Below are 19312 nucleotides of genomic sequence, written 5' to 3'. Positions count from 1 at the left end.
ACCTGACCCCCAGGAGCAACCTGGGAAAAGCCACACCCTATCAACCCTCTCTGAGGCTCAGATAATTTCCGGTCCCCAATGCCCGCTGGCCTTTTGCTCCTGTAGTAGGTGGTCTCCTTAGCCTGGAATGTTCTTCCTTCTCCCCTGACTTTTTCACCTGGTCAACTCCTGAAAGACTCCTCTTTGAGTCACCTCTTCCACGAAGCCTACCTGTGCCCTCCACACACAAAGACAGGAGTCTGGGTTCGGTGGTCAGCCCCTAACTGGTTTCACATGGGCTCCCGGTGCCATTATACTTGATTCTGATTGTCAGCTCTCCTGCGTGTCTGTTCCCAGGAGCTCCCTGGGTGTTGGGCTGAGGCCGGGGTCCGGCTCAGGGTGCAGCACCCAGCAGCCTCAGCGGTTTGCAGGCAGATCCATCCCTGCTCTTCGAGGGAGCCTTTCCTGCCTACTCTGAGAACACCAGGGGTGGGGGGGATTGGCATTCACGGGAGCCAGTGCTTATAGGGCGCTTCTGTGTGCAAGGGTGATGCTTTGGTCTCTATAGGAATGTCCCGTTTCATTCTCGGAACGACAGTCCTGGGGTGGAAACTGCTGTACTGTTTCCTGGATGAGGAAAGTGGAACACTAGGCAGTTAATTGCTCTGGATGTGAGGGACGGGCCCAGGCTCTGGAATCAGACCCGCGTCCTCCTTCCACGTCCATGCCTCCGTTGCTGTGTGTCTGGCAGGTCGCTTTCTGAGCCCCAGTCCCCTCAACCTGTAGGAAGGTGACGGGATCCACTTCCCAGGGAGAGGAGTCCCTGGAAACCACGCGTGGAAAAGCACGATGTACAGCACAGAGTAAGAGCTAAAAATGCCGGCTCTTATCATTCCAGACAGCAAGAAAGAAAGGAGGCAAAGAACAGGAAAGATCTTCCCCTTTATGAAAGTGGCTTCTTTATTTGGAGGGCAGAAAAAACCAACTAGCATTTGGGCAGCTGCTCCGGTGTTGTCCAAAATAATTTATTTACCAGCCTTACAAAAAAATACGTTGGCAAGAGACAAATAAGAGTCCTGTAGGGGCGGGCAGGCCCCTCCTTCCTTCCGGCGGCTCCCCTGGGACCCTGCCAGAGAGCTGGGAGTCGGGTGAGGGGCCCCCAAGCCCAGTGTGGATTCAGGACGAAAAGGTCTGGAAGTGGAGGACTAGCCTGAGTCCTCCTTGCCAGGGGGGCCGACCCAGCGGGCACCGAGGCACTTGTAGGCAGAGGCTGGAGGCCCCCAGCCCTGGGAAGGGCGAGGGCTGTGTCCCGGGTAGACCGGTGGGAGGGAGGAGATGCTGACTGTTGCAGGGGAAACCGCCAGCTCAGTCGGTCTCTGAGGCAAGGCTCCTGGGCCGGGGTTGAGGGGGGATGGCCGGGGGAGTGGAGGCCCTGCCTACAACCTCAGGGGCCCGTCCCTCCTCTGTGGCCACCCCTAGGTCCACCTGCACAGGCATGCTCAGAGACACTGCGCTAGGGGAGGCCGGCCCCGGGGAGGCCGGGCTGGGGGAGGCTGGCGAACGCCGGCTCTGGCGTCGGGCGGGCTGCGGGGGGTTGGGGGGCAAGGGGGGTGGCACCGTGGGGGCCCGGAGGCTGCTGCCGACCAGACGGCGGGGCAGGGCCTGGGGGGTCACAGGGCTGCCAGAGCCAGGGGGCGGGGGTGGGGCTGGAGGGGAGGAGCGCGGGCTGGAGACCTGGGGGGGCGGCATGGTGGGCCGGGCTGGCGCTGGGCGCTTAGCTGTGGAGGAAGGACAGGGGCAGTTAGGCATCCACATTGCCTGTGGCCAGTCCACCAAGCTCCATGCTACCGCAGGACCTTTGTACCTGCCATTCCTTCTGCCGGGAACACGGTTTCCACGGCCGGCTCCCTGTCACTTAGGCCGTCCCTTCCCCTGCCCTGCTCCAGTTACTGTCATAGTTTCCTGTTGTATTTTCTTCACAGGACCTGCTGCCCTCTGAAATGACTATGCCCGTTTTTATTTTGCTTGAGTCCCCGGCTGGAACGTAAACTAAGCGAGGCCATCCCGTGCGGCGCTGGCTAGCACGGCGCGGGGCACGGATCGATACACAGTCGTTGAATGAAGAAACGCTCACCGTTCCTCTGGATTCTTGGGCCACTCTCACCTCTCAGGAGCCACCAGAGCCACCCACCCTGGTTTTCAGAGATCCTGCTACACCGTTCCGATCGCATGAGGCAGCTGAGGAGCCAAGAGGCCTGGACACGGGTCCTAGCCCTGCCTCCACCCACTGTGGGCTTTGGGCAAATCGCTTGCCCCCCTGGGGCCTCAGTTTCCTCATCGTTAAGATGGGATGAGAGCCTGGACCTCCCAGGGCTGACACAAAGACCTTCAGGGGCTTGAGGTGCTGAGCTCCGGTGAACACCTATCCCACTTGCCCCCATCCAGGAATGGTGGCTGGACGCCTCCTCCTGCAGGAAGGCCCCTGTGTGACCTGTCAACCCCATGCTGGTCCGGAGGGTCCTGTAGCTCTCCATTGTACCCCCAGGGAGAAAATTCCAGTGCCTCCTGGGCTGGCTGGGCCCTCCCAAGTGTCCTGATCACTGGCAGTGACCCCTCATCTGAACCCTGCGCCTTCTCACCTGCTGGGCTTTAGGCCAAGTCAACAGGTGAGTGCACCAAAGGGGCTCAGAGGAGCCCCGAGTTTCTTTCCACCCCCAGCCCACCAGCCCTTTGAAGCCTCTATCCCACCTCTTCACTCTGATCTCTGGACCTGTTGAGGGGCCGGAATCCACAGCCCCGCTACGCTCAGGAGGAGGGCTAACCTTTATCGAGCACTTACTGGGTACCAGCTGCCAGCCAGGAGAGCACCGTTTAATTTGCCCAACAGCCCTACACGGTAGGTGTGGTTATTGTTTCATTACACAGAGGAGGAAGCTGAGGGGGCAGACAGTGAAGTCACCTGCCCAAGGTCACAGCACCGGAATCTGAACCCAGAGCATCAGGCAGCAAACCTAGGCTCTTAGCCACCTGGATTCCTGGCCTCCCAGCTGTCCGAAAACACGAGATGGTCTGATCGCCCAGCTCCTCTCCTTGCCCACCCGCTTCCCCCCTTCCCTCCCCTGGCCAACTTACTCTTTCGAGCCATGTCCTCCCCTGGAGTGGCTGCCTCCGAGGGGCTCCTACTGACCTTGGGAGAGGCTGGTCTGGGGGGCGCCTCGGACTCTATCCTGTGAAAGAAGGAGAGGGTCAGGGTCCAGCTTGGCCATCTCCCAGAAGTCTGGAATCTTGGGGAGACTCCCAAGGCACCAGGCTAACCTTGGATCCTCCCAGGACTTGTCCCCTGCCCCTTGTCACTGGGCCCAGGCTGGGCCCCCCTCCCTCAAGAAGACGCTCCTGGCATTGGCCAGAGTTTGGGTCCGCTGAACCCCTGGCTTCCATGTGATACTGTGACGGGTGGGTCCCCATGGGCCAGGATGGCAGGTAGAAAGCAGGGCCTCGGCTCTCGGCCTCCGTGGGATCTCCACTGAATGTTCCAGCCACGAGAAGGCAGAGAACGGACAAGGAGCAGAAGGGGCGGCCATGGCTCCTTCTGGGTTTCCTCCAGGTCTCTGCTCAGTTCGCTCCTCTTTAGGGAGGCTTTCCTGATCCCCAGGCTAGAGCAGCGCCCCACTCCCTCCCCCTAACCTGCTCTCTTCTCCTGTAAGGGCACGTATCACTGCCTGCCATGACAGTACCCATTTATGGATGTACTTCTTGGCTCTCTCTCCCCAGCCCTAGGAAAGCAAGCTCTAAGGCCAGCGTCTGTCTGTTTTGTTCCTCCGAGAAAAGTCACGGTTTGCGCCCTGCCTGGGTGATGACAGAATAGTGCCTGTTTGGTATGGAGACAACATGCACGACGGAGCCCTTCGAGATCTGAAGGACCAAAGAGAACACTGGAAGGTGTTTACAAAATTCCAGCTGATCAGCTCCCTAGTTCCCTAAATCCCCAGGGCCTGAAACAGTGCCTGGAACATAGTGGGTGCTCAGTAAACAGCCATACGACGAGCGAGGAGGCACATTAGAGGCCGAGAGGAATACAGCCTCTGGGTCTCCACCCCGTCCACTCCAAATGGGGAATCCTGGTATTTGGGATGGAAAATACAATAATGACATTTCCCAAGATGCTGTTGGAAGCCCGGAGATCGTGCCTCAAGCTGGACATCTTGGGGCAAAGATGGGGGTCATTCATTTCCATCCGTCCTTACCTTTCCCTGGCAGCCGCTGAGGCCGGGGCAGGGGCTGGGGCTGGAGCGGGTGTGGACACAGCGATCGTTGGAAGCTCCTCAGAAGCTGGCCTGTTGCTGACCTTGTCCTGGGGGACAGGGGCTGAGAACAGGCCTGACACGTTGAAGTTGACGTCTGCAGACAGAAGGAAGCAGGTCTTAGCTTCCAGAACCTCCGCCAGCCTTCCCGCCTCGGCCAACATCAGGGCCTCTTTCCTTTTCCCCCGACGTTATCTGGACCACATAGCACCTCCCTACTCCCACGTGAGCCTCACGACAATCCCACGAGGCAGGCAGGATCATCCCCATTGTACAGGGGAGACAGTGAGGCTCACGACAGAGAAGCAATTTGCTCCGGGCCTCATAATGAGGCCGCCAGGGACGGAAGCTAAGTCTGGAGGGCACCCAGCTGGGCAGATGAGGGCACAAGGGGACACGTTCACAAAGACGGGAACTTCACCTCCCGGGAAGAGGGTGTCCGCGTTCTGTATCAGAGCCTCGACCACGCCCACCACCTGGATGGAGGACACTGAGGCTGCGTCCAGCTGGGCCTGGTCCCTGGGGCAAAAAAAGGAACGGGGGTGAGCCATCCATTCTGCAACCTGTTAGCGACCCCAACTCTGTGTGGCCCAATCACGCCAAGTGCCTGTTCTCAGAAAGCTCAGGGACCACTGGGGGATGACAAATGTGTCGCCCACGTGCCAAATGTTCCCCTTCCTTCACCCACAGCAGGCATCGCTCGCCAGGGACGGGACCCTCTTCCTCGTAGTTCTCGGCTCTAGGCTGCCTCGCCCAAGTAATCGTCCTCAGCAAACGAATGAAATCTTTGTGCCGTCTGTGGCCGGGTGAATTATAATGACCCCTCGCCCTTTACGGTGCATAAAACATTTCTCCATTTGCTCGTCTAATTCCCTACGCCAAACCCCTGAAAGCTGGTAATGATTTCTCTCCAATTTACAGAGGAAGCAGTGGGAGGTCCGGAGAGTGAGCTTCCTAAAGGCATTTCTGGAAGGTCGAGGGGCGGGGCTGGAACGAAATCGCTGGGCTCCCAGCCTTCCAGGCAGCCCACTACCAGTATCACCCAGAATGCCTATCTCCAAAGCCCCGTGGGGTCCACGCTCCTTTCGGCAGCCTGGAGAAGAGGAGCTGCTTGATCCACTCCAAGGATGGGGAAACTGAGGCCCGGGGGAACAAATAAGCAGCGGACAGGTGGGGTGGGGATTGCCGCCTTCCCCCGAGCTGCAGCCCCTCACCCTTCTTTCTCGGGAGGCCACAGCAGGTTGGGCCCCAGGACGATGGCAATGTTGCTGGGCGTCATTTTATTCACCTCCTGCTCCTCGGCCAGCCGTGCCAGGAACTTCATCAGGTACCTGGGGAGGCAGAAGGTGGGCTTGGCCAGGGACAGGGCGTCTTTGGCCATGAACACCCATTGACGCCCTTGAGGCCTGAGAATTTCTCAGCCTGGGGTTTCCAAAGAGTGGCAAAGGCACCCCATCAGGTGGCTTAAAATTTGTTTTTGATTGCTTTTAACATTTATTTATTTATTTATTTATTTATTATTGAAAAAAAATTTTTTTAATGTTTATTTATTATTGAGAGAGAGAGAGAGAGAGACAGAGTGTGAGTGGGGAAGGGGCAGAGAGAGGGAGACACAGAATCTGAAGGGGGCCCCAGGCTCTGAGCCGTCAGCCCGGAGCCCGACGCGGGGCTCGAACTCACGAACCGCGAGATCACGACCCGAGCCGAAGTCGGGCGCTCAGCCGACTGAGCCACCCAGGCGCCCCAACATTTATTTATTTTTGAGAGACAGAGCAAGACAGAGCATGAGCGGAGGAGGGGCAGGGGCGGGGGCCACAGAATCCAAAACAGGCTCCAAGTTCTGAGCCATCAGCACAGAGCCCGATGCGGGGCTCGATCCCCCGAACCGTTGCGATCACGACCTGAGCTGAGATCAAGAGTCAGATGCCCAACCGACTGAACCACCCCCTAAAATGTTTTAATAGTTAAATCGGCTGACCTGCTGAGCACCATATATGTGTCAGGCATTGAGCTAAGCTGAGACTCTCCCAGCCACCCTGCGGGGTAGGGACTGCTATGCTCTCTGTTTTCCAGATGAGGGCACTGAGGCACAGAGCGGTCAGTTCACCTGCCTCGGACCACAAGGTGGCAGAGGTGGGAATCTGAAGCCAGGTGGTGTGGCTTCAGAGGTTCAAGGTCTAGGATGGAAGACAGGACTAGGCCATCTTAGCTGTGGTTTCAGAAATGCTCACCTGAGGTTGCTGAGGTTGTCCTGGGGGAGGCGGCTGCACACTTCCTGGAGGGCCTCCAGCCGGGCTCCTGGCTCCTTCAGACTGGGTAGCGGGGAAAGACCCGGTGAGCCAGGCCAGGGCCCTGGGGCCCCACCTCTGCAGCCCTGCCCTCCCCAGCATAAACTCACCTGGCCGCCCTCATCCAATCGTCATAGAGGTCAAAGGTCATCAAGGGCTCTGGCAGCTCCCGCAGATAGGACTTGAGGGCACCTGAAGCGGTGGCAGGGCAGGAGTGGGGGGGCGGGGCTTAGACACAGTCCCCCAAGCCCCCTACCTCCACGCCAGTGCCCAGCTCTCTCCATCTGTTGGGTACCAGGCCCTTGTTCCCACTAATGTGTCTAGATCTGATCATTTCTTTGGGCCATGGGCCTTTTGGAGAAAATGCCGAAGGCTGGTGGACCTGGTCCCAGAAAAATGTACGTACACATCATGGGCCCCACTTTAAGGACCCCTATGTCTCCGGAGGTGTCTCCTCGGCAGATGATCAGGCCCTCAGCCAAACTATCACGGGAGCATTTCAGGCTGTTGAGGGGAAGGGATCTGGGGGGAAGGCCCTCCTCCCGGGGCTCCTCGGGGCAGGCACCTGCCACGGCGTGGGGGTCGGAGCAGAACTCCTGCAGGCCGCGCGGGTCCGAGGCCATGGTCTGCTTGAGACGTTTCAGCACCGAGGCCCCAGCGGCCAGGCGGAAGAGGCCCTGGGGTGCGAGAGGAAACGGGCGGGGGTCACGGAGGGCCGGCAGGGGAGAACGCCCTGGCCGGGAGGCCCTGGCTCGCTCGGGGTGGGCGCTCGGCCCTCACCGGGCCTGTGTCCCCACCCGGTCTGGCGGGCAGAGTGGGGACCACAGGATGCGTGGCCGCCCTCAACTCTCAAGGTCTAGGACTCGGCGCGAAGTGGGAAGTCTGGGGGCAGCGGGGAAGGCGGTGGGGGCACAGGCGTCTGGGTGGGCGCGGAAGGGAGGAAGGAGGCCCGGCAGCACTGTCTAGAAGCCCAGGTCGCTCTGCGAGTAGGCTCCGCGTCTAAGGGTCTGTCCTCGGGGCAGGAGCCGACAGACCAGTGCCGGCAAGGTGCACGGGACGGGTGAGGGCAGAGTGAGGCAGTGACTGCATGGGGGTCCCTGGCTTTACTGACACCATCTCGTGTGCCACTGGGCCCGTGTTCCTCTTGGCCTCCGTCTCTCCCTCGTAAAATGGAGCTGGTGAAGGCTCCTTCCCAGGGTTTTGGGGATGACTAAACGGAGCAAGACGTGGAAAGGGTTTACGGCTTAGCGGCTGCCCATGAACATCACTCAGTGGGCCGTGATGTCAGTTTGGCAACAGGAGGCCGTGGCCTCACAGGCACCTGTGCTCTAAGGATTCCGGCCCCCGTGTCCCTTCCCAACCTGCCCCCACGGGCCCCACCTCTTCCTTCATGCCCTCAGAAAGCAGCATCATGACGCAGGCCTCGATGGGCAGGGCGATGTCCCGGCCCAGCTCTTGCAAATGGGTTCCCAGTGACACCCCATACACCCTGAAGAAGGGGGCGGCCGTCATCGAGGGGGAGGGGTCTGCAGGGACGAGACAGATCAGTGGCCCGGGCTCCCCCCGTCCCTGGACAGCCAGCCCCCACCCCACCCGCCCCCAGACATCCTCAAGGGCTACTGCTTTGCCCAATCTCTCTCGAATCTACCCACCTCCACTGTGTCGCCCCTAGCCCGGGCCATCACCCCTTCCCTCCTGCCTCTTAAAGGTCTCCCGACTCCTGTTCTGTTCCCCTTCATTCCATCACTCTGCACGGCAGAGTGACTTCTCAGTCACAAATCGAATCGGAACGCATCTGCTCAGAACTCATCCGGGGCTCCCTACTGCCTCCCAGGATGGAGTGCAAGCATCTCAACATGCCCTGAGCAGGGCTGGGGGCAGGGGGGGTCCCCTGGGTCCGCCTGGGTCCCCACCTGCTTGGCTGTGGTTCTCCCTCAGCTCAGCCAGGGCCGTGTCCAGTGAGCTCAGAGACTTGCGATGGTAATCAGCTTGGATCTCCATGAGCTGCGGGGACAAGGGGGTGGCCCCAGGGTGGGTGAGGGAAGCTGAGCCTCCCCCCTGGAGTCCCTAAGAACACACCCCTCCCTCCCACATCTTGAAGGGTGTCTCAGGGGGCCCCTGGCGTCCACCCCTGAGTTCCACTGGCCGGAGCCCACTCTCGGACTCACGTGGATGAAGTGGTTGGCATATGTGTCCTCCTTGGTGGCGAAGTGGTAAAGGTCGGCCAAGTACTCGTCCTTGGGGACAGAAAGGGGAAGGCTCACACCCCTTGCCAAGAGGGGAAGCTGAGGCCTAGAGGGGTTCGTGACTTGTCCAAGCTATACGTGGAAGGCCCCGGCCAACTCTCCTCTCTCTGCCAAGGTTTGCACTTGGGGATGGCCCACAGGGACCCCCCGTCGAACTCTTACATATATATTGTGTGTTTAGAGAGAGAGAGAGAGAGAGAGAGAGCGAGCGCACAAGCAGGTGAAGGGCACAGAGAGAGAGAATCCCAAGCAGGCTCTGCACTGTCAGGGCAGAGCCCGATGCGGGGCTTGGACCCACGAGCCGCGAGAGCATGACCTGAGTCGAAATCAAGAGTCAGACGCTTGACCGACTGAGCCACCCCGGCTCTTAAGGGACTTTTACGGCGTCTAGTCCTCATCTCTGTGCCTCATACCCTAAGCACGGTGGCTTGTATTAGTCACCATTCATTCATCTGCTCACTCAGCAAACACACCGAGACCGTGGTGAGTAGCCCAAGTCCCCGCCTCCCAGGAATGACGTGTACGGTGTAGACACAAGAGGCCACAAGATAGTGGCAGAGTGCACACAGCTTGGAGGCTGACGGCCTGGATTCAAATCCTGGGCTCTGTTGCTTCCTAGCTGTGTGGCCTTGGGTGAGTCACATCACCTCTCTGAGCTTCACTTCCCTCCCCTGTGAAATGGGGTCAGTACCCGCCCTCGCCACCCCCTCACGTCCAGGGAACTCCAAGTGCTCGCTCACCTTGCACTGTTCCACCTTCCTCTTCAGTTCCTCCTCCTCCTCCTTCAGCGTCTCCACTTTGGTGGCGGTGGCCGTGTGGCTGTAACTGCCGGGGCCACCGCCCAGGCCCTGACCGCCGCCCGAGTTCTTGGCTGCCTGAGTGAGCCTGGCAACGATCCCAAGGTGGGGGGGGGGGGGGTCACTGTCCCCGTTGCATGTCCAGAGCCAAGTGTCCCTTCCACATACCTGACCCCCCGAAGGTTTCGGGATTTATGGATGAACATCCCAGAGCTCTGCTTGCCCTGGGCCTCCGCCCAGCCTGGGCCATGAGTGCTCAGGGGCTCCCCCTGGCGGTGGGCTTGGTGATCGCGGCCACCGAGCTCCAGAGTGGAGGGTGGGGGCGTCCTGCAGTCCAGGGATCTTGGGGGATCCCTGATAGCTACCCCAGGCTCTGGAGTCACCCCCGGCTGGCATGCGCACGCGCACACCCATGTTCAGAGACGAACTCTCACATGTACCCTCACCACATGTGTTCCTAAAGACCAGATGAGTCCCCAAGTACATACACTACCCAGTGGACCCTGTCCCCGCTGTTCTAGTGTGGGTTCTGTGGCCACCGTTATGGGCTGATCTAGGCATGGCCCCCCCCCCCCAGGGACCACGGCTCCCACCTGCTCTTCAGGGTGTTCCAGTCAGACACCAGCTTCTGCAGGCTTTTCTTGTGCTTGAGGATGGCCGGCAGCTCCTCCTGGGGGCAGGTACACGGGGAGGGAGGGGGTCGGCAGGCTGGGGAGGTGGGAGCCGAGGCTGGGCAAGCTGGGCGGGGAGGGGGCAGGGGGCAGGTCACCTCACTCAGCCTGCTGAGCGGCTGCAGGACATCCCTCTCCAGGGTCATCTCAAACTCGGCCAGAATGCGGGCCAGCTGGTTCTGAATGGCACAGCTCATCTCTAAGGCCTTCCTGTGGATACAACACCGGTGGGCCCAGCCCCCACAGCTCCTCACTCCCGTCCGGAAACACGTGATGGGGCCTCCTCCCTCCCCGTCACCCCCTGCCCCTTCTATCTGTCCTTCAATCTTGGCTGAGCCAACACCTTCCCAGACCTGGCCGCCCTCACTGACCTGGACGCCGCCCCCCGCCCCCAGCTCAAGACACTAACTACCCCCATCCTGGTCACCCGTCCCTCACCTGGAACCCCTCCCAGCCCAGATCCCCCGCTTGGCACCCCGTTCCTGCTCACCCCATGCTGGAATCAGGGTCCAGCTCCTTGAAGCTCTCGGCCATTGTGGTGGACAGAGCCATGAGGGGGAGCTTCTTCTGCAGGAAGGGCAGGGCGGGCTGTGAGCAGGGGCCCCCAGTGAGCCTCCCTCCACCCCACCCAAGCACAAGGCAGGCTTCTCGGGGGGCAGAGCCCCACTGAGGCACTGGGTGTGGACAGGGGAAGAGGGAAGCCGGGAGGGCCACAGTCTTAGGTAGGAGTAGAGACCGGATGATGACGAGGCCCGGAGGAGTGACATCTCCCTGTGGCCCCGTCCCCTGACCCCACCCCACCTGGGGTGCCCTTTTCCCCTCCCAGAAACCAATCAACTGGGCAGGAAGGAATGACCAAGTACCCTCACACGCTAGAAAACCAAGAACAGAAGGCAAGGAGCTTGCCCAAGGTGACACAGTTGGAAGGAGAACGGAGGCACTGGGAACACCCTGGGAGCCGGGACCTTCCCCTGCCCCAGGGCATATGTGGCTGGACTGAGTCACCGCAGAGCTCAAAACCCTCCCACTGAGAGCTACTAGGAGCACCAGCTTGGGCCGGAAAGACCAGGGATCAAATCTCAGTTTTGCCACTTACTAGCTGTGTGACCTTAAGACTTTACCTCTCTGACTTCATTTCCTCCTCGGTACAAAGTGCTAATAAGGCAGCCTCCTCCTAGGGGGTGTCGTGGGCAATTAAGTGAGGCAACGCATTAACCTATCTTAGCCGTAGACTAGCGGTAATCAGTCTACAAATGCTGCTGATTAATACCAGTGAGTATTAATATCTGCCCAACTGCCACTTCCTTCAGGAAGCCCTCCCCCACTGCCTCAGTGCAGGGGGCCTGCTCTGCTCTGCTCTGCTCTGGGTGCAGACTGCATCGAGAAGTTCAGGTGCTGTCCGAGGCCCGGCCTTGGCTCAGGGGGGTTGGTGCAGATGGGGGCGGGGTCCAAAAGGGGGTGGGGAAGAGACAGAGCCTCATCGGTACATGGCCTGAGGGGTCTTGGGACAGAGCAGTCCGGACCCTCTTGGTGTCGGAGCCTCAGACTAGCAGGGGGACCCCAGCCCCGACCTCCCTCTCCCATTGGACAGAGGTGTTCGGTCCAGGCCCCTCCTTCCCGCCCCCCCCCCGCCCCCACTTACCACCCGCTTGTCCATGTCTGCCCCGCTCTGGCCCTGCAGACAGGCCTGCAGCCGTTTGTGGACATTGTGGGCCGCCCGCTTGGCTGGCTCCAACCGCTGCTCCACCTGCGAGGGGGGGCTCTGGGTTTACACGGCGTGGCAGGTTGTCGCCCCTCACTCACCACCCCCCCCACCGCCCTGTTCTTTCCCAGAGCAGGAACCACCTTTCTCTTCCCTCCTCCTGGAGACCCCATGGCCAACAGCTTGGGGAATGACTCAACCCGACCCCCCAAATGGCGTCCTCGTCCTCGCGGGGCCCTCTGCTGACAGCTTGCGCGGGCCTGCCCTGCCACCCGCCCGGGCACGTACCTGGTGCAGATCCTCCCCCAGGAACTCGGCAGTCTCCGGGGTGCTGTTGGGGGGGCGGGGAGGGAGGAGCTTCTGCTGAGGCGGCCCAGGTTAGGAAACCCCCTGCCTCCCCCTGCCCCCTCAACAGGGCACCTGGACCCCGATCGTTCCCAGTGCCCCTCCTCGTTGGAGGCCGCCCTGGGTGGCCCGCCTGCCTGCCTCATCCCAGTCGGAGCACATTCCGTGGGGGCGGGAATAGGATACATGACTTTTTCCTCCTCCACCCAGGGCTGTGTCCTGCGAGAGGGCGGATGAAACCCAAGGCAGTGGAGTTGAGAAGCCACCCCAGGGCCCAGCCTCTGTCTTCTGCTGACCCCGGGGAGAAGGAGGCCAGGGTGGCCCCAAGAACGGGAAGTGTGTGAGCTCACACACTCCTGGGCTGTCAGTCACGCAGGACTCTGGCCTGGGGTGGTCGGCAGGCCCTGGGTCCCTGCCCGGGGACACACGGGACGCTGAGGCCCGGAGCCAGGGGGCCTGACTGCCCAGGCTCACACAGGCATCTGTGTAGCTGAAGACTAGAGCCAGGTCTCTGGACACCCAGTCGCCTCCCCGGAGGCCCAGAGAACGGGGAAACTCGCAACACAGGGGGCAGAGGAGAGAAAACAGGCCCTGGGTGCTCCCCAAACTTCTGGCTTCCACCCCACGGGCTCAGGCGCTGGCGGGGGGGTGGGGGGGGCGGGGGGAGGGAGAACAGAGACCCAGGGATGTTTCCACCTGAGGCTGGGAAAAGCAGAAGCAAGAGAGAGAAGCTGGAGGCCTCTGGGCTTGGTGGGGGGAAGAGGCACACAGCCGGACAAGGGAGGCCCCTCAGCCCTCCACGACGGGACCTAGTCTCCTCCCCTCCCCCAGGGTCTGGGGCCCTGATCGCCCCTCCCCCTCCCTCAGGCAACCAGAGACGGTCAGCTGTCCCCATTGTACAGAGGGGACAAGTGAGGCCAGGGAGGACCATCCACTCAAGAGGCGCATGGAGGCAGAGAAGACCCAGGTTCCTTGATCCTCCCTGCACTCCGCTCCAATCGGGGTGGCGGTGCCCCTTTCCCCCAAAGGGCCTAGCCCCTCCGGCCAGAGCCCCGGGAGGTGGGGGTGGCATCCCACAGGGGAGGGAGAAAGAGAGGGGCTCCGGCCAGTCAGAGGGCGGCTGTCCAGCCGTCCCCGCCTCCCCCACCCCTCATCCCCTAGGGGCCGGGGCCGGGGGTGAGCTTGGGGCCGGGAAGGCGCGGGTTGACACTCACCGTCCCAAGCTGCCCGTCTGGGCCAGCTGCCGCATGCGATGCAGCTGCCTCTTCATCATCTTGGGCGCGGGCTGGGGGGCCGCGGGGTCACGGTCGGGGGGCAGGGGGGGGGGGGCGAGGGCCCGGCAGCCCCCGGCCCAGCCTGCCTGCGCCCGCAGTGCCGCTCTCTCCCCGGATGGGTGGGCGGCGCTCTCCGCTTCCTGGGCCAGCCGCGCTCCGGCGGCCGCTCGCTCCCTCCTCCTCCGCGCGCGACTCCGCCCCCAGCCCCCAGGTCACTCCTCTCTCCAAGTTTGTTTTCTCGCCCGTCCCCGGCTTCCGGGCCCCCCCTCCCCCGCAGGCCCCCCGGCCGGTCCCCGCGACTGTCGGGCCGGCGGCCGCCTGGTCGTCCACAGGTTGTGTGGCAGCCCCGCCCCCGGCCCCGCCCCGCCCAACCCCGGTGGCGGGAAGCAGGTAAGCCGGCTCCGGCCACCCGCGGTGGCCTCTGGGTTCCTGCCCCCCACGCAGGCCTGCCGGCCGTGGGTTTAAATAACTTTCACACACACACACACACACCCCTTTTTTTTTTAAGTTTCTTTATTTTGAGAGTCAGAGAAAGAGAGAAAGAGACAGCACGAGAGGGGGAGGGGCAGAGCCGGGGAGAGAGAGAGAAGAGAGAGAGAGAGGGAGAGAGAGATGGCTGATGGCGCAGAGCCTGAAGCAGGGGCTCGATGCCACAAACCCCGAGATCACGACCTGAGCCGAAATCAAGAGTCCAGCGCTCCGCCAACTGAGCCACCCAGGAGCCCACTTTCGCACCCGTTTTAAAGGAGAAAGAGAGTTCCACGCTTAGGAGGCAGAGGCCAAGGACAGGCCTCTCCAACCTGTACTGGCCCATCTGGGCCGGCCCAAGGATGCTGCCCCCGGGGTTCCCTCTCCCAAGGATTCCCTGGCTACCTTGAGCTAAAGGTTACCCCTGCCTGCTTCCCGACTGGAGACTGGCTGGGGACTTTGGCTTCCTGGGGCCACCTTGCTCCTTTGTGCCCTTGGACAAGTCCCGGGAACTCTGGACTTGCCGTCTTTATTGGCCTGATGGGCCAGCTGTCCTGGCCCTGCCCATCCCGAGGAGTGGACAAGATAACCCTGCCTATTCCCGCTGCCCCTTTAAGGGGGGGTGCCCCACCCTCCAGAGGAGCTCCCTGACACCCTGCTCCCTCCATCGGTAAAGTCCCTTCTTCCAGCAAACTTCTCCAGTCCTTGCCCTTCCTCTCCGAAGGCAGTGATGTGGGTGCTGCTCTGATCCCCCAGACTCAGTAGGAGTGATTTCTTTGGCCCTCCACCCAAAACAAAGTTGCTCCATAACAAAGTGCTCCAGGGGCGCCTGGGTGGCTCAGTCGGTTAAGCGGCTGACTTCGGCTCAGGTCATGATCTCGCGGTCCGTGAGTTCGGGCCCCGCGTCGGGCTCTGTGCTGACAGCTCAGAGCCTGGAGCCTGTTTTGGATTCTGTGTCTCCCTCTCTCTCTGACCCTCTCCCGTTCATGCTCTGTCTCTCTCTGTCTCCAAAATAAATAAACGTTAAAAAAAATTTTTTTTTTTTTAAAGTGCTCCATAACTGTTAGTGAATACAACATGAGAGACTTTGGGCAACGGTAGGTTCTCCTTACTCTGAACCCCCACCCTCTCCGGCATCAGGGGCCCCAGGGCTGGGGGTAGAGGGCGGGGCATCAGGTAGAGTCCGGCCCCGCCCATTGCACTTTGCTTTGTTGCGAGTTTTAACTTAGTTTGAGGATTACTTGAGCCCCTACCGTGTGTGCGTGGGCAGACTGGGTACTTCACGAGGACGAGGATGAGGCCTGGCACACAGGGAGGACTCACTGGACGCTGGCTGCTGCTCCTCCAGTCCCTAAAGGGAGAGCCAGACAGGCCCGCTGTGGGTGGGGGAGGGGCCGAGAAGGGAACGACCCTCCAGCTGCTGCTGCTGGAGTCAGAGCCCCCCAACTGCGAGCCCAGGGCTCAAGCTGGCCCAAGGAGATCCCGGACAAGGTTCCCTAGCCCACCTCCCCGTTCTCCACTGGAAGACCGCTGGTGGGGACTCTAGCGAAAGGGCAGGCTTGAGGAATGCCTCGATGGAGGGAGAAATCAGAGTCCAGTGTAGACGTGGCTGCTTAAAATGTAGGGCTGGGGGGGGGGGGGGGTGGCGCCTGGGTGGCTCAGTCGGTTGGGCGGCGGCTGACTTCGGCTCGGGTCATGATCTCACGGTTCGTGAGTTCAAGCCCCGCGTCGGGCTCTGTGCTGACAGCTCAGAGCCTGGAGCCTGTTTCGGATTCTGTGTCTCCCTCTCTCTGACCCTCCCCCGTTCATGCTCTGTCTCTCTCTGTCTCAAAAATAAATACACGTTAAAAAAAATATTAAAAAAAAAAAAAAACGTAGGGCTCGGGTTTGCAATGCCTGGCTTCTAGTCCTGGCCTGTCCGTCCCCCTTCCTCACCGACCGGATCCCGGAACACCGTGGTGGCTCCGTTTCCCCCATCTGTGCAGTGGGCACAACCTAATGGGTGCACAAATAGGAAACTGAAACCTCCTAAGCCAGCAGCCTGCCGCCAGGTACCACAGTTTTACCATCTGGGAAACCTCTGGGCTGTATGGTGTCCCCGCCCTGTTTCAGCCCTGCCTCCAGCCTGGAACACACTGGGTCTGGGCTTGTCCACTTCCCCAGCTGTTCTGAAGGTCCCCGAGGGCAAGGTCTGGCTTCTCCCTTTTCCCCCCCTAGGCTTGCCCAGGCCTGAGCCCCAGCTCAGGCCTGCAGAGGGGTCAGGACATGTGGGGCTATAGCAGCAGCAGCTGGAAACAACCGGGGCCATATGATCCGCCCAGCGGAGGCCTGGGCCTCCCCACCGGGCGCCAGGCTCCCCTCCAGTCTGACCCTCTTCTCTGTCTCGTCTGGGTGGGGCTGCTGTGCCTGTTGGCCGGGTGAGGGGTACATTTTAGGGTATACTTAAGCTCCAGCACACTTGGATGCCGAATCCTAAAGGGTCGGACGCCCCAAAGGTTGGATCGTAGGCCGCCCCTCCGAAGGATGTGGTCATCAGAGACTTTTGGACCCCGCAGTGTCATCAGTGAAGGTCGAGATTGTAGTTTTAGAGCTGCAAATGCACACGTGGGGGCTTCGGAGGTCACCGGCCAGCCCCTTCTCCGGTCACGAGACCTTTGCACGCTGCATCGCCGAGGGCTTGTTGACTTGGCTGGGTCTCCTCCGCTCGTGCCGAATCCTGTATGGCCTGGCAATGTGCCATGGTCACAGGAGCTCAAGAGACAGGGCTGGCTTGAATGGCAAGTGGAGGCATCGTATCAATGGACACTTATTTCCTCCCCAGAGACGGCTAGAACAGAGCTTGAGTGTGTGTGGACGAAGCCGGCCAGCTGGGCTCAGCCTCTCGCTAGCTGGGTGACCGTGGACGAGGTGGTTGACCTGAGCCTCCGTGTCCTTGGTGAAGTAAGAACGAGAGCGGGTGCCTGACAGGTCGTTGTGAGGGCTGGATGGGTTCACGTGCGAAATGCTTATCACCGGCCCTGCTTCCTCTTGTTCAGCCTGCGAAGTCTGGAATGAAAAGACCCTTGCCCCCATTTCCGCCTAAGTGCCCCCCCCCCACCCCCCGCTGTGTGTCCTGCCTTCTTGGGGACAGTAGCTCCTATTGTCGTGTGGTCCAGCACATCCTCCGGTGGGGTGGGGTCGGTATCCTCGTCCCCATTTCACAGGTGAGGAGACCAGAGCCCCTGGCCCCGGGTCCCAAGCTGGTTAAGCGGTAGAGGCCAAGTTGGAAAGCAGATCTGACAGGCTCCAAAGCCCCCGTGTGCTCTCCTGGCAGATGGCACTGCTTGGAGACTCCAGAAACGCCGGCCCCTGCCCCCTCCTTCGTCCCCGGGGCTGCTCCGGGGGCCCAGGGGCCTCTGTACAGACTGCGCAAGCCTGGGACGGTCTAGGAAGTGTCGGCTGCGCAGGGAGGCCGGGGGCTGGGCGCCGAGGCCGTGCTAGCAAGGGTCAGCCGTGGGGCCGCATTTCAGACACTCTGACAGGTTGCTCGTCTGTGGTCATATCCGTGCTGGGCTCTGAGTGGAGGCTTCTGCCCAGAGCAGCTAGGCGTGTGGTATGATCTCGGGGGCTCTGAAAACCCCCCTGCCGTCTCGAGCCGGAACGACTTTGCCAGAAGGAAACCCGGGGGTGGGGCCGGGGCAGGGGGGACTTCACGATCCTGGCAGCCCCGGAGAGCCTGTGCCCTTAACCCTGACTGCAGGGAACAGCGGTCCAACGGAGGGCTGGGGAGGGCTTGGGAGACAGAGCGGCCCCTCCCAGGACTGCGGGTTGGACTCAGGGGCCCTAACGTGTGCCTTGGGGTCTCAGTTTCCCATCGCTACAGGCCGTTCTGAGGACGGCGGGAGAGGGTGCCTGCGGCAGGTCTGTGCCAGGCCGGGCCCCGGGCTGGCCCCCGTGCTCTCCGCCTGTGCGGACACTGGGGGCAGGGAGCGCCGGATGGCAGCAGAGACGGGCTTCTTGTGGCTGCCACAAACTTAAGCAGTGCGCTGCGGTTGCCAAAAAAGAAACCCAAACGAGTTGCTGTGTCCAGCCGCATGAATAGAAGTGGAAGTGTGGCTTCGAGGTCTGGGAAGTCCCACTGCTCCCGAGATGGGGGTGGGGGTGACCCTTCGAGAGACAGAACACTCCTACCCCGTTCACCCCCGTCCAGCCCAAGCACCCCCAGAGGCTCTGGGTCTCCTGGGCAGTGCTCCGGACCTCTGGTGGGATCCACCCACGAGCTGGGGGATGACTCCCAAGCTGGGGGATGACTCCTCCAGGGACTGGAGGCTGAGGGCCGCCTCCCATGATTAGACCCCACCCCCAGCCCTCTAGACAGATGCGGGGCTCCTGTGGCACCTCAGCCCCACCTCCCTCCCATCGCTCTGCCCTGACATGCTGAGCTCCCGGCTCGTAGGTTCCATGCCAGCCTGTGAGCTGACCGCAGGGCCAAGCCTGGCACGGGGCTGCTCAGAGGCACCTGTGGGATGGCCGACAGTTGGGACGGATAGACCAGGAAAAAGGGAAGATGGAAAGGGGTATCCCTGTCCCTGGAGCATTTGGGTCACTCCAGGCCAAGAGCTTGGGGAACCCCTTTGCTCAAGGATGCTCCAGAAGGCCTCAGCGGGGGCTTGTAGCTCACTGGGCCCCTCCCCACTATCAAAAAGGAACCTAAAGGGGGCGCCTGGGTGGCCCAGCAGTTTGAGCGTCTGGCTCTTGGTTTCGGCTCAGGGCACGATCTCAGGGTTCATGGGTTCGAGCCCCACATTGGGCTCTGTGCTGACAGCACGGAGCCTGCTTGGGATTCTCTCTCCCTCTCTCTCTCTGACCCTTCCCAGCTTGCACTCTCTCTCTTGAAAAAGAAATAAATCTAAAAAATTGTAAAAAAAAAAAAAAAAAAAAAAAAAGGAACCCAAAGGCCAGAAATGGAAGCACCTTGCTCGAAAATCACACAGCAAGCCAGGGACCCCGCTGAGAGCAGGCCCAGACTCCCAGCTCGAAGCTGCACACATTCCCACCCCAACCAGCAGCCCTTCCACAGCTGGTAAGAGGTAGTACTCCGGACGGTGCCCCTGGGATGGGGCGGCATTACAGGGAGTAAAGTTTTGTTTCATTTAGAAGAACCTTCCTACTAGACGCTGTCGTTCAGGGACCTCACAATTGTCCGCGCAGAGTCTGGCCTGGTGGGGAAGGATCAGGAACCAGGCCCTGTGGCTTGGGGGG

At 61.1% G+C, this 19312-nt stretch overlaps 1 protein-coding gene across 2 annotated transcripts; it reads right to left on the bottom strand.

Moving 5' to 3' along the window:
• Positions 1–885: 885 nt before the first annotated feature.
• SH3BP1 (SH3 domain binding protein 1) lies at positions 886–13668 on the bottom strand. 2 transcript variants are annotated; one of them, XM_042993225.1, is made up of 18 exons: positions 13544–13668; positions 12273–12315; positions 11925–12029; positions 10773–10849; positions 10381–10492; positions 10205–10281; positions 9555–9699; positions 8737–8805; positions 8482–8572; positions 7949–8094; positions 7134–7245; positions 6679–6760; positions 6512–6592; positions 5495–5611; positions 4702–4799; positions 4224–4377; positions 3112–3206; positions 886–1757 (listed from the first exon to the last, which is right to left on the bottom strand). In XM_042993225.1, the coding sequence occupies exons 1-18, from the start codon at positions 13600–13602 to the stop codon at positions 1345–1347; spliced, it is 2076 nt and encodes a 691-aa protein (XP_042849159.1). In that variant the 5' UTR covers positions 13603–13668; the 3' UTR covers positions 886–1344. The 2 variants fall into 2 exon arrangements, with proteins under 2 accessions (XP_042849159.1, XP_042849160.1); XM_042993226.1 differs by having other exon boundaries at positions 886–1116; positions 13544–13644.
• Between the last annotated feature and the right edge of the window lie 5644 nt (positions 13669–19312).

Source organism: Panthera tigris, chromosome B4 (genome assembly GCF_018350195.1).
Source record: "Panthera tigris isolate Pti1 chromosome B4, P.tigris_Pti1_mat1.1, whole genome shotgun sequence".
Lineage (NCBI taxonomy): Eukaryota > Metazoa > Chordata > Mammalia > Carnivora > Felidae > Panthera > Panthera tigris.
The sequence above is the reverse complement of the archived record's forward strand: the minus strand, read 5'-3'. Positions and strand labels throughout refer to the sequence as shown.